The following is a 14,866-nucleotide window of genomic DNA, read 5'->3' as shown; positions in this document are numbered from 1 at the left end:
TAACAGGAAGAAAATCAATGAATTTATTTATAAAACAGAAATAGAGTCACAGATGTAGAAAACAAACTTATGGTTACAAGGGCATAAGGAAGGAGGAGAGAAAAATTGGGAGATTGGGATTGATATATACACTCTAGTATATGGAAAATGTTCTTCAGTTGCTCGGTCGTGTCTGACTCTGTGCAACCCCATGGACTGCAGCACACCAGGCTTCCCTATCCTTCATCATCTCCCAGAGATTGCTCAAACTGATGTCCGTTGAATTGTTGATGCCACCCAACTATCTCATCATCTGTAGTCCCCTTCTCCTCCTGCTTTCAATCTTTCCCAACATCAGGGTCTTTTCCAATGAGTTGGCTCTGGGCATCAGGTGGCCAAAGTATTGTTACCTATATGTCAAAGTATTAGTTACCTATAAGTAAAATAGGTAACTAATAAGGACTTACTGTATTGCATAGTAGGGCTTTCCTGGTGGCTTAGAAAGTAAAGAATCTGCCTGCAATGCAGGAGACCCGGGTTTGATCCCTGGGTTGGGAGAATCCCTGGGTTGGGAGGATCCCCTGGAGAAGGAAATGGCAACCCACTCCAGTATTCTTGCCACGGAATTCTTGAATTCTGTGGACAGAGGAGCCTGGTGGGCTACAGTCCATGGGGTCACAAAGAGTCGAAAATTGAGTAACGAACACTTTCACTTTCACTGTATAGAACGGGAACCTCTACTTAGTACTCTGAAATGACCTATATTGGAAAAGTATATAAAAAAGACTGGATATATGTATAATTGATTCACTTTGATATACAGCAAAAACTAACACAACTTTGCAAATCAATTCTAGTCCAATAAAAATTTTTAAAAATAGATAACATTTTGTGATAAATTTAAAAAACAGGAAAAATCACTCTATTACTAATTTGCTTTTCACTTTGGATGAGGCAGTTTCTCTAGTCATTTTCAACTGTAAAAACTGTAGCTATGTGTACTCATTTAACATATGGAGCCCAAATTCAGATTCGGTCTACATTGTGTCCCTGGCATCGATATTTTTAATAAAGCATCCAGGTGGTTGATGTTAATGAGCAGCTAAGATCTAAAATACCAGTGGGCTCTGAATGGTCTTTATTTTGCTTTATAGCTCCAAACATCTAGCACCTAAGTGAATCACAAACTAAACTTGGCTCATTATTTCAAATAATGATAAAATGTCACATATCAAGTAATTTAGAGTTACCTCTTTCACATTTTGACATGTATCCACTGTTAACATACTTGTATTTGGACCTTCAAATCAAAATAGTGGAAAAGTTTCTTGCTGCCTTCAGCCTTTATCTTTTTCTGAATCAAAACCCTTCAAAGGAAAGTAAACCTATCTTTTTATAATTACCTTGCAAAAAAGAAGTTACATGATGGTATTTATATAAATATGGTTAAGCATGTGCTGTAACTTGTCATAATTTTCATTAAAAATTTTCTTCTGAGAAAGTCGTGAATTTCCTATTTTAAGTAAGGGGGCTCAAAGAAGCCATCAAACTGAATTTTAAAAAAAATACTGAAATGGAGATTTTACCAATCATTCAGACTGGATAAATCACTTGTAATAGAAATGAACATAAAGGAAACATTTGCTTTCATCAGGAACCATGAATGCCTTTTGATTTTTCTCTTAGGCTAGGCTCTTTAGGTCAACCTCTCTACCTGTACCAAATATGGGAAATGTCAGTCTGTTCAACCAGGCAAATATTAAAGAAGTTCTTAATGGTAACATTAATATTTATCAAATACTGGCAAACTAGAGACCATCCAGATGGGTGGCCAGGAAGGTGATGTATGAGGAAATCAAGTCAGACAAACAATAGTGAAAAAAGTGGAAATGGATAGAAGATAGTTTAAGATGGCAGGGTTAGAAGATCCTGAACTCACTTCCTCCCACAAATACAACAAATATACAGTTATATATAAAACAGTTTACTCTGAGAAGAACTGGAGAAGTAGCTGAATTCCTGCTTCCCCCAAAAGGATAAGAGGGCCATGTCAAGGCAGAGACTGTCCTTCAGGACTGAGGAGATAGCTGTTTTGCATACTAATAGAAACAGAGTCAAGCAAAATGAGGAAATAGAAGAAAATGTTCTAAATGAAGGAACAAGGTAAAACTTCAGGAAAAAAAAAAAAAGCTTAATGAAATAGAGAGAAGTAATATTCTCTGCACCTGATAAAGAGTTCAATGTAATGGTCATAAGGATGCTCACCAAACTCAGGAGAAGAATGAAGAACACAGAGAGAACTTCAACAAAGAGAAACAGCACGTAATAAGGAACCAAACAGAAGTCATAGAGTTGAAGAATACAATAACTGAACTGAAAATACACTAGAGAGGTTGAACAGCAAACTAGATGAAACAGAAGAACAGGCAGGTGACCTGGACGACAAGGCAGTAGAAGTCACTCAAACAGAATAGAAAAAGAAATTTTTAAAAATGAGGATAATTTAAGGAACTTGTAGAACAACATAAAGCATACTAGCATTGACATTATAGGGGTCCAGAAAGAGAAGAGAGAAAGAGAAAGGGACAAAAAAGTTATTTGAAGAAAAGGGTCACTAAAAATTTTTCTAACTGGGGGAAGGTAACAGACATCCAGGTCCAGGAAGCATAGAGAATCTCAAACAAGATGAACCCAAAGAGATTCACACCAAGATCATTATAATTAAACTGTCAAAAGTTAAAGAGAGTATCTTAACAACAGAAAGAGAAAGACCACTCATTATATACAAGGAACTCCCATAAGACTATTAGTTGATTTTTCAGCAGAAAATGTGCAGGCCTGAAGGAAGTAACATATTCAAAGTGCTAAAAGGCAAAAACTTCCAAGAATACTCTACCTGGCAAGGTTAACTGTCAGAATTAAAGGAGAGACAGTTTCCCAGACAAGCAAAAGCAAAAGTAGTTCATTACCACTAAACTGGCCCTACAAGAAATGTTAAAGGGATATCTGCAAGCTAATTAGAAAAAGGCCCTAAATATATGAATATAAAGGCCCTAGATAAGAAAATATATGAAAGAAAAAAATCTCACTGGTAAAGTCAAATATATGGTAAAGGTAGTGGATCAACCACTTATAAAGTGAATATGAAGGTTAAAAGACGGAAATAGTAAAATTAGCTATAACTACAAAGATTAGTTAAGGGATACACAATAAAAGATATAAAATGTTACATCAACACACATAAAATGTAGGAGGTGCTAAAAAGGTAGTACTTTTAGAATGCACTAATACTTATTTTGAACACCCCATTTTTAATGGAGGCCACTTGGCCGCTTGAATTTTTTTAATATTTCGATTTTTTTTCTTTTCCTTTAGTTTTTGCTTCATTTCACATTGTAGACTCACCTATATAATGGCCCAGGTTGGTTGGCACCACGTATACCCACCTACACTTTGTTCATAACGAACAGCTGCTCTAACTGGACTAGTATTTGTAATTACTTGATGCTCTTATCATACTAGCTGTTAAGCATTTTATAGCTGACCTGTGATTACAGCCACATATTTATTTAGAAGTGGGGAAATGTTGACATCAACAATATATTCTATATAAAATGAACAAGATTTTATTTAGTGCTAGAGAGAAAGCATATATGTTCCTTCACACAACAATAAAATGTATTTCAGTTTCTCCACTGGCATTTTGTAAGTGAATTTTTTAATGGCAGCAATAAAGAGTGTTTTTTAAAGTTGTTTTCCTTTTCTTTGCTAGGGGGAGCACATGACGATAGAAATAAATCTCGTCCAGTTGTAATAACTTGTGTTCGTCCAGGAGGGCCTGCTGACAGGTAAACTTTCTGTGTCACTATCCAAGTGGACTAAATGAAGCTGGGGACTTTGGCAGAGAAGTTGATGAATTAAAAATTTCATAGTAACGGATAGATATTAAATAAATATGTCGGAATGTGAAAACAAGAGCGTTCAGGCTGAAGATCAGAAGAAAGTAAGTTTGACCCCAGATTCAGCACTTACCACCCTATGTGTTTGGTGTGTGACTTACCAGTTATCCGCTCACTTTCCTCCAAATGTAAAATGAAGAGAATAATGCCTACTTTTCAAGGTTTTTCATTTTGTTAAGGATTGGAGATTTATGGTGCATTGCAGGGGGCCTGTCATACTGAAGGCATTTAATAAAAAGCATCTGGCCCTTTTACAGCAAGTCCTTGAGATGTAACCTTTCCAATTGCTAATCTTCTAACCTGGAAAGATAGATGATGGGGTTCTGACTCTTACTATTTCCAACATCCTTGTCATTATTGTTATACCTTGAGGATGACTATGAATGTCAAAGTAGAAGTAATTTTTAGTAAAAGGGAAGGAATATTGTTGGTCTTAGTGTTTCTTCCTTGCTAATTTGAAGATTTCCTACATAAACCTTTTGGATGGAGAAGTCCCAAATGAACACACAGCTTAGATGTCTTTGAGACACTTATCTTTGTATTACTTCCCACAACAAAAGTCTGCTCCATAATGGTAGGGAACACAACTCCTGCTACTGGATAGGAGAGGAGAAGAGGAAAATGCACTGATTACCTCCAACTCTGCACAAAATGTTTCAACCTAGAATGGATTTTTAAAAACCTTTCAAAAGCACTAGATATAGCAATAATAATAGTAAATACGGCTTGTTGAGTGATTACCATGGGCCAAGAACTGTGCTGAGTACTTAGCAGACATTATCTTATTTTATCCTCACAACCATTCACTAAATGAGGTATTTTTATCCACATTTACTGATGACTAAACTGAGGAACCATATGCTTAAATGACTTGCCAGCTAGGATAGGAATTTAGATTTATTTTCCTTCAAAGCTCATACTCTTAGCTCACTTTTTTAAAAAAACTTGAAGTTTATTATACAATAAGAAAATATGAAGACACTTGGGTTCTCCCTTCTGCTAAAGTTATTTGCCTTTGTGGAGGATAATACAAAGTATTTTGTTGTTTTTTTCTTCTTCTCATGCTTTTCTTGTGAATTATTCTTCCTGGAGCAAATAAGAATATTTCCATTTGTTATTAACATTGTGAGTTGGAGTTGGCAGAAATGTCAAGAGCAGGCTACTAGTTTATGAACATTTTACCAAGTTAATATAAAACTAAAGGAAACCCTGGTGGCTCAGACAGTCTGCCTGCAATGCAGGAGACCCAAGTTTAATCCCTGGGTCGGAAAGATCCCCTGGAGAAGGAAATGGCAGCCCACTCCAGTGTTCTTGCCTGGAGAATTCCATGGACGGAGGAGCCTGGCAGGCTACTGTCCATGGAGTCATATAGAGTCGAACATGGTCGAGTAACTAACACACACAAAGGAAACCAAAAATTTTAAGATAAAATTTTAGGTTTAAATTTCATGGAGAGTTGCCTGGGTGAAAGATGTTTAAGACATCATTTTTATTCTTCCCAAAGCCTAAACTTGTAATCCCCACATTTGATTTTCTCTTCTTTGTTGACTCTCCTGCACCAGGGGTTATAATCTGGAAGCCTCTCTGGCTGCACTTCAGTGGTGTCAGTATTGTGCTGAGGCATCTTCTCCCACTGCCTTGAGTGTCTGTGTCTACAGAAGGGAGAATAGTATTTGCCTGCCTTTTCCAGGGAATATGAGACTGAATCAATTTAATGATCACCAAATGGCCTTATAAATCAGTAGGAAAATGCAGAGACTAGGGAAATTTTTCACCAGCGTTCTTTCTCCAGCTTGGGTTCACTGGTGATAAATCGAATGGAATCAGCAGGCTTTTCTGCTCACCAAGCTTTGGGAAAATAGGTGAGTGCTATTTCCTTGGCTTTAATAAATCAATTTTAGACATTTTGGCAAAAAAAAATCCTAGAAAAGAGAAAATGTGCCTTTATTACTCTTGCACCCCAGGAGTTCATCGTGGGTGACTTGGTTATTTGCTATTGTGTTGTTATTTTCTTATTACTGATTTTCATATTGCAGCAATTTTCTGTTCAAGGTTCCTTCTGTTCATGTCACACTTGATGCTTAGAAGGAAATGCAAAGGGAGTGGATGGCAGACTGTGTGAAACAGCCACTTTGGCTAAGTGACTATTAATGTTAAGCCCCACGATGCTAAATTAATGACTGTTTCTTTATTCTCCCTTCAGAGAGGGTACAATCAAACCTGGTGATAGGTTGCTCAGTGTGGATGGAATTCGACTTCTTGGAACCACGCATGCTGAGGCCATGAGTATTCTCAAACAGTGTGGGCAAGAAGCAACGCTGCTGATCGAATATGATGTCTCGGTCATGGGTATGTCAGATACTGAGGTTGGGATCTCGAAGTCTACATCGTGTCACTGTCCATTCCTGATAAGCCACTTTGGATTAAGAATGAACTGTTATGTCCTCCTGTAGCAGACAGAATTTCATCAATGCTATGTTAGTCCTCTGAGTTCAGGAAGAGGTGAGGGTCACTTCTCAGCAATTTATAGTTCTCGTGTCGATAGAATCTATAAAAGCATCTCATTCTGTCAGCATGTTTCACCTAGCAATCAGCTCTTATACGTAGATTACCCTTTGGCAGGAAAGTATTTTCTCCCTCCAATTCACAAAAACAGTATTATTAACTTAGGGGTTGGTACTTTTTCTTTTACTACATGGAGACTGGAAACAGTAGGATGTTCCTTTCCTTCTTGTAACTTCACAATATGAAACCAGCTAATCAGAATTAATAGAAATTATTACCATTTTATCATCAGACTTAGGGACAAAGAAAGGAAAGGGGACATATCGCATCCTTGACTAAAATGAGAAGTTGAATACAGTATCCTTTCCTGAAATAATGATTCCGATAAAAAGTAATTCTATTTCTACCTTCTCAACTATAGTAAAACTAGAAAGGTATTCTCACATGCCTTTTCAATGGGGAGAGAGTGTCAAAGTTTTGTGTAATGTTGACTAAGGCAGAGAAATTATGAGATAATGAATTGGAACCTGAAGTTGAAACTTAAGTCATGCTGTAAATACTTCTTAAAATTTTCAGACTTGATTGTGTGCCTGACTTAACTAGCAAGTTCTATGCTGGTAAAATGTAGCTGAGCAAAAGAGACTTACTCTGTAACTGCAAACTCCTTTATTTCCCACTCTGTATGGTTCATGTAGAAGAATGTTGCTTGAAAGTGTTCTCAATCTGTCTACTGGCCTGAAATGTATGAGGTATGAGGCTTCCTTAAAGATGTAAAGTTTGAGAGTTACAGAGTTCTCAGAGTAAGTGGTGTGGTATGCTCTTGAGATGGAAAGGTCGGGGATGAATGAGCTCTCCTCCCTCTGTTCTTCCTTTCCCTTGTTTTCTCTTTCTTCCTCTTTTCTTCCTCTTTTTATTTTTATATGTCTTTTGAGTTAGACAATTTGGGTTCTTTTTCAATTCTACTGATTTCTAGCTATTAGTTTAACCGTGTTAACTTATTTCCCTGTTCCTTAAGTTACCTTCTTTGTCAGATGGAGACTAGGAATGCCTATTTTGAAAGGCAGTTAAGAAGATAAAATAAAATTATACAAATAAGATATATTTTAAGTGATGATCCAGTGTATTATTAATGCTAAAAATTGAAGCAAATGTTTGACATGTTTAACTCATTCAGTCTACAAATATTTCTTTTTTTAATATTTAAGCTCAGTGACAAGTACAGAGACTATAGAAATAAACAAAACAGACCTGGTTTCTGCCTTTATGAAGCTTGACATTGATAAGAATGAGAGATAGTAAACAGGTACATGCCAAACAAACACTCAGAAAGTGTGATCACAGCAGAAACTAACACAATATTGTAAAGCAATTATCCTCCTGTTTTTAAATTTTATTTTCAACTGGAGGATAATTGCTTTACAATATTGTGTTGTTTTCTGCTGTACAACAATGTGATAAAGCTGTAACTGTACATATATCCCCTCCCTCTTCAGCCTTCCTCTCACCGTACCCCCAATCCCACCCCTTCTAGGTCATCACAGAGCACCAAGCTGAGCTCCCTGTGTATACTTCAGTTTCCCACTAGCTATCTGTTTTACATTTGGTCCTGTATATGTTTCAGTGCTATTCTCTCAATTTGCCCCACCTTCTCCTTCCCCTGTTGTGTCCACAAGTCCTTTCTCTATATCTGTGTCTCTATTCCTGCCATGCAAATAGGTTGATCAGTACCATTTTCTAGATTCCATATAAATTTGTTTTTTTCTTTCTGACTTACTTCATTCTGTATGACAGATTTTAGATTCATACGCCTCACTTCCCAGGTGGCACTAGTGGTAAAGAACCTGTCTGCCGAGGCAGGAGACACAAGAAATGCAAGTTCAATCCCTGGGTCAGAAAGATCCCCTGGAGGTGGGCATGGCAACCCACTCCAGTATTCTTGCCTGGAGAATCCTGTGGACAGAGGAGCCTGGTGGGCTGCAGTTCTCAGGGTTGCAAAGAGTCAAACACAATTGAGGTGACTTAGCATGAAGGAGGAAATGGCAACCCACTCCAGTGTTCTTGCCTGGAGAATCCCAGGGACAGGGGAGCCTGGTGGGCTGCCGTCTATGGGGTCGCACAGAGTCTGGACACAACTGAAGCGACTTAGCAGCAGCAGCATATAAATAAACACAGCAAAAGGTGAAAGTTCCCATTAAATATAAACATTACAGATATTCATATATGTAAAACAATACTTAAAAAGGACCTGTGTCATAATCTTGAGTGGGAAGTTTTAATATCTAAAAATATATCATTTCTCTCAAATGCATCCATAAATTCTGTTCAAAATCTCAGAAGGATCTTCAGAGGACTTTTAAGAGCTATTTCTAAAATGTATATGCAGTAAGAAAAGTGGAGAGGGGGAAAACAGCCAACATGTTTTTGAAACAATATAAAAGTAGAGAAACTTGTTGCATCCAACATCAAGACTCATTCTAAAATTGTGCCATTAAGTCTGTGTAATATTTACATGGGGTAATAAATAAACCAATGGAAGAGAGTCCAATGCCACAGACCACTGCACAAGTATAGCCTTACATTAGTGGGGAACGACTGAGCTAGTCAGTCAATGATACTGGGTCAATTAGTTAGCCCCATGGGAAAAAATTCAATTAATTTCATACTTTATACCATACCCAAAAATAAAGCCTTTATTTACATAACCATTTCCCAACAGAATGCTATTATAAATAACTGGAATTAATATTCTTTTACCCAAATCTTTGTATTTCTGACTTCATTAAGTCAAAGGGCATATTTCTTTTTAAAATATTTGATACATAATTCTGGTTGTTGTCTATAAAGATTATACTATTTTATATTACTGCCAGCAATGTTTTAAATGTACTTATCTCATCAGAGCACCAGATACAACTTTGAATATTATGTTTTTAATTTTTTAAGTTAAAAAAATATTTATATTTTAATTTACTTTCAAACAATCTTCTAGTGCAAGTAAATGTTTTTTCACATGAACACTAGCCATTTTTGTTTTGCATTGTCTGCTTATGTTCTGTATTCCTTTTTTCTTTTGGAGGCATTCTTAGTTTTCTTTTTCCTATTGGAGTTTTTTTTTTTTTTTTAATTGGTTTGTGTACCTATGTATATATTAAGGATACTGGTTCTTATCAGTGTTTTGTAAAAATTCTTTTTAGTTGTTTATATGCCCTTTCTGACATATGTAAGTTTCTTTTTTTTTAAACTTAGATCTAGTATTTTTCTTAGAATTTAAATATTCATTTTTTTCTAAAGTTACTTAATATCCCTGAATTATTTAATAAAGATTCCATCACATGTCCACTAATTTTTAGAATCATACCCTAAGTTGTTAAATATAACTGGACTCCACATCTGGGCTAGCCAGTCTGATTATATCTAGTTTCAGACCAGATTTCGGCATAGGACTTTCGAATTGAAAGTCTTAGCATAAGAGTTCTTATTGTCATAAAAAGACATTTATGAGGAGAAAATTATTTATTCATATAGTACATTTATTATATTATTCTTCTAAGTTCTGCTAACTTTATGTAGCAGGTGAGCAAACTTTGATTTTGATTTTTTATTTCTTTTTAAATTCCTTTTTCTCTCTGTTCACCTCTCTTGCACCTGCTGACTTTCTCTCCCTCATCCTTTTCTCTCTCATTCTGTTCCTCATTCTCTTTCTCTCTTTCTTCCTCCTTCCCTTTCTAGCCTCCCCTTTCTTTATTTTTGCATTCTACTCTGTTTTTCACATGTCAATACTTTTCACTATTTTAATTGTCTTACGTAGATTTTTTTCTGATATTTCTCTACTGTTATTCTCCTTTTTCTCTGTTTTTTCATTCTTTCTTTTTCTATTTCTGTTCTACTAATTATGTTAAGATGGCATTAGGCATAGATGTGGTCAGATAATTAAGAATGACAATTTGTGGAAAGAAGTAAAAATGGCCCTTTAGAAAATCAGAATATGAGATACTTTCAGTTAGAATGGCTGTTCATCAAATACTAACCAACCTTTCCTTTTATAAAAACAAAAAACTTCCCCTGTTTTTGCAACATGTTTTTTTGTTGCTGTTGTTTGTTATTCTTTCTCCTTAAAAGGAGTGAAATGAGTGGGTAATACAGCATAGCCTGCTACTTACTTTGAGAGATCCAATTGGTATTTCTTTCAAACTACCTGAAAGTCAAAGTACCATTAAAAATAGTTTAGCACTCTCATTTTTTGTTTTTGAGAAAAAAATTCTAGTATTTTTAGGATACTTGAAAAAAAAATTGGGAGGCCTGGTGTGCTGCAGTCCATGGGGTCTCAAAGAGTCGGACATGACTGAGCAACTGAACTGCTCTTTGGTAGGGGAGGATGGAACATATGTTGAACAGAATGAGCCAAAAAATGGCACTTCCCCAAAGCAGATAATGTTGAGTTGATGAAAGTAATAGGTGCCCATTCAAAGACACAGTCAAATGTTAAATATTTTATTCCCACTAACAGCATATGAAAATTTTCATTAATTTCACATCCTCACCAACACATGGTATTCTCAGTCTGCTTTATGGTAACTATTCTGATGGGTATGCAGTGGGATCCCATGGTAAACTGAATGTATGTTTCCCGGATGAATCATGATATGAAGCACCCTTTCATTTGCCACTCAGAACATTCTTGATGCTTTAATTTTACTTTTAACACTTTCATTTATTTATATACTATTAAAATGATGTCACATTATAACTCAAGAAGCAGGTGTATGTCTATAATCATAAATATAAATATTGATTGTATTTATTTATATGCTACTAAAAATACACAAATTATTTTGCAGGAAACACCTGCATGGGTGTGTGTGCAGAGATATTGATCATCCCTCTGACTCATTGATATTAATCAGATATATTTTTTAGTAAATCTCAGCTCAAAAACTTTAGCATATTCAGTAGTATATTTGGGAAAGCTGTTGGAACTACCAATTTTATCAACTAAAGTTGAATTTAGTGATAAAATTTTCCAGAAAATTTATTGCAGTAAGACTGGTAAGACAGGGTCTAGGAGGAAGTAAGAGTTTAGTTTATCTGTTCTTACAACTAATCATCATTAAGTGGGTGTGTATAGAATAAAGCAAAATATCAATGTTTATCTTGTAGGTTTAAAATGAAGTTACTTCTTGATATCATCTTACCTTACCAAATGACATCATGAATCTTTAAGTCACAAAACCTCTTAACCTACCTGTGGTGTTTTTCTGAGTTCCTGTAAGTCGTGACTCTCGATTATTTCTCTGCTTGGCTTCAAATTTTTCCTTCTATTTCCTTGGACTAAATCAGCATGCAAAATCAAGAATACTGAGAAAGATGTTACTCTTTTCTTAGACATACCCAACTGTATTACATCTTTGCCCAGCTGTATGGCTAATCCTTACTTACATTCCTTCCTAAGCAAACATGAAATAATATTAATGATTTTCAAGAGATTGTTTCATCAGGGATGGATTGAGGATGTTGAGTCTTCAGAAGAAATGATTACTTTTGTTGCAACCAAAAAGTTATATAGGTTTATTGGTGTTACCGCACTGAATCTTGGCTGTGCTTTGCATTTCATTTTTCCAGAATATGAAGATCAAAATATATAACTTCCACTAGTCACTTCTCAGTCATAAGTACCAAGAGTAAATTGACCACTGTTTGTATTTTCTAGGGGCAAATCAGTTTCTTCCAGATGATCTCAATTTACTAGAAACTGGATTTTTTCAAGGGCCTTAAGAGTATTTATGATCCACGTGCTTCCTTGTGAGTCCCCAGCACCTATTCACAGAAACCTTCTCCTATTCATAGAGAATATCATAAACAGAAGCCCAGGGAGTTTCCTGTATAAAAGAAGTCTAACTTTTAAAGGGAAGCAGCAGTTTATTAAGAATGTTACTTTTCTATGATTAAAAATAGATTTTGTTATACTGTCTCCATTTTTATCTAAAAAATTAATTTTTGCAGAATCCTCTTATTCCTACTCATCTCACTCACTTCTACATATTTGATTTCAGAGCCACTTGTCCTATTTGGGAAATAGAAGAAGTAGGTAAGGAGAAAGTTACGCTAAGCTTTAAAAAATAGATTTTTTATTTTAAATGAATAGATTTGTTTTTAATTTACTTTCATAGTATAGTAATATACAAATAGAAAAGTGCTAAGATTTTACTTGTACAGCTTGCTGAATTTCCACTTATATATTTTCTAGCCAGGTCAAGAAAGAGAAAACAGCAACCATTATCTCCAGAATCCACACTGCCTCCTCTCAATTGCTACCACATCTTTTCTACCAGTTTGACTCCTGTCTTGACTTCCTAAGCCTTAAATGTATTCTCCTAATTCTTGAACTATCTGTAACAGGAATCATATGGTACATTTCTTGGGTATTAGGCTTCTTTTGAAGCAATTTAGATAATTTGATTTTAATGTAAGAGGTACTCATTGACAATACCTGAGTAACATTAATGTAAGAATAGAGTACTTTGGAATATCTTTCAGGGGCTACTTCTAGAAGTTTGGTATTACATTTGGTATGAAGAGGATGAATAGTGGTATCAGAGTGGGAGTGACATGGAATAGTAAGTTAATATTTATCTTTTCCTTAAGGGCCCATTTAACAATATTTTAGGTGATATCTGTGTGATAGAATCAGAAGGGTCTTTTCAGTCTTTTGGGCCATTTGTAAAATGAGGGAACTTAGACTACATCATTTCAAAGGTCTTTCCAGCTCCAATATCCTATGACTCTGAATTTACTAGTGTCTCTTAAAAGATTTCAGAAGTTAACCTTTTTTAATTGATGTAATCAAAATAAAATATTATAAATAAAAATAGTTTAAAATGACATTTAACTCTTGTTTAAACTGAATTAAATTGGCTTCCCTGGTGGCTCAGACAATATAGTGTCTGCCTGCAATGCAGGAGACCCAGGTTCGATCCCTGGGTTGGGAAGATAACCTGGAGAAGGAAATGGCAACGCACTCCAGTATTCTTGTCTGGAAAGTTCCTCATACGGAGGAGCCCAGTAGGCCACAGTCCATGGGGTCGCAAAGAGTCTGACACTACTGAGCCACTTCACTTCACTTCACTTCACAGGTGGCGCTAGTGATAAAGAACCCGCCTGCCAATGCAGGAGACGTAGGTTCAATCCCTGGGTTGGAAAGATCTCCCGGAGAAGGGAATGGCAACCCACTCCAGTATCCTTGCCTGGAGAATTCTTGGAGAATCTCATGGACAGAGGAGCCTGGTGGACTATGGTCCATAGGGTCACAAAGAGTCGGACCCAACTGAAGCAACTTAACACACAAAGTGATTACAATTTCAACCACTATTCTAAAAGGAAAGTTGGTCATTTCCTTTGTTAATCATGTCAAACACAGCAGTCCTACTGACAGTTACAAATTTCCCAGAGATTATTTTCCATCATTCCCAGGGTAGGCGTAAGGCCAACATGCTGCTGTGAAGTCATTATCTGCAAGGATCTTGATACTGGCATTCTGAGACATTTAATAAATTAATGAAAAGTTGGTTAAAATTCCCTCACTTTCAGATTGCATATTATACTTTTAAAATTAAACACATCCCTAAAGGGGGAAAATTAGCCCTTTAATTTAGTGTATTTTAAAAGATGAAAAACTGACTGAACCCCATCAGGGGAAATCTCTCATCACATGGTAAGTTTCTCTGAAGTCATGTACATGTATTAGGTAGACTAGAATTGCATTTCCTTTTCAGAAGAGTAGCAGACAAGCACTTAACTGACTGTAAGGGCAGTTCTAGGCCATCTTTTTAGAGTACTACCAAAGTACTAGTCAAGATTACTTTTCTCTGTGGTTGGATACTAATTGGATATTCCTCTTTGTAAAATGAACTTAAACAACCTTTTTTTAAAAGAAATTTTATTGAAATATGGTTGTTGTACGACACTGTAAATCAACCATATTTCAATAAAATTTCCTTTAAAAAAGGTTGATTAAGTTCATTTTATAAAGAGGAATATACAATTAGTATCCAACCACAGAGAAAAGTAATCTTGAATATATATATAACTGTATATTCTATTATATACACATATACATACACACACACATATATATGTATTTATGTGTGAGAATTAAGTTGCTTCAGTCTTGTCCAACTCTCTGCAACCTTATGGACTGTAGCCTGCCAGGCTCCTCTGTCCTTGGGATTCTCCAGGCAAGAATGCTGGAGTGGGTTGCCATGTCCTCCTCCAGGGAATCTTCCTGAACGAGGGATCAAACCCACATCTCTTATGTCTCCCACATTGGCAGATGAGTTCTTTACCACTAGTGCTGTTTGGGAAGCCTATATATATATATATATATATATATATATATATATATATATATGCTCAGATTCTTTTGGGGT

General features: G+C 35.8%; 1 protein-coding gene across 5 annotated transcripts in view; it reads left to right on the top strand.

Annotated features, from left to right (window-relative positions):
- Positions 1–14,866, top strand: part of GRIP1 (glutamate receptor interacting protein 1) — a 335,998-nt gene that overhangs the window by 156,493 nt on the left and 164,639 nt on the right. For all 5 annotated transcript variants that reach the window (XM_025285057.3, XM_044941590.2, XM_044941589.2 and 2 more), the window contains exons 6-7: positions 3,752–3,827; positions 6,142–6,287. In XM_025285057.3, the coding sequence (XP_025140842.1) occupies positions 3,752–3,827; positions 6,142–6,287 (222 nt within the window). The remainder of the gene's footprint in view (positions 1–3,751; positions 3,828–6,141; positions 6,288–14,866) is intronic.

Source organism: Bubalus bubalis, chromosome 4 (genome assembly GCF_019923935.1).
Source record: "Bubalus bubalis isolate 160015118507 breed Murrah chromosome 4, NDDB_SH_1, whole genome shotgun sequence".
NCBI lineage: Eukaryota > Metazoa > Chordata > Mammalia > Artiodactyla > Bovidae > Bubalus > Bubalus bubalis.
This window is presented reverse-complemented; position numbering and strand designations above follow the sequence as displayed.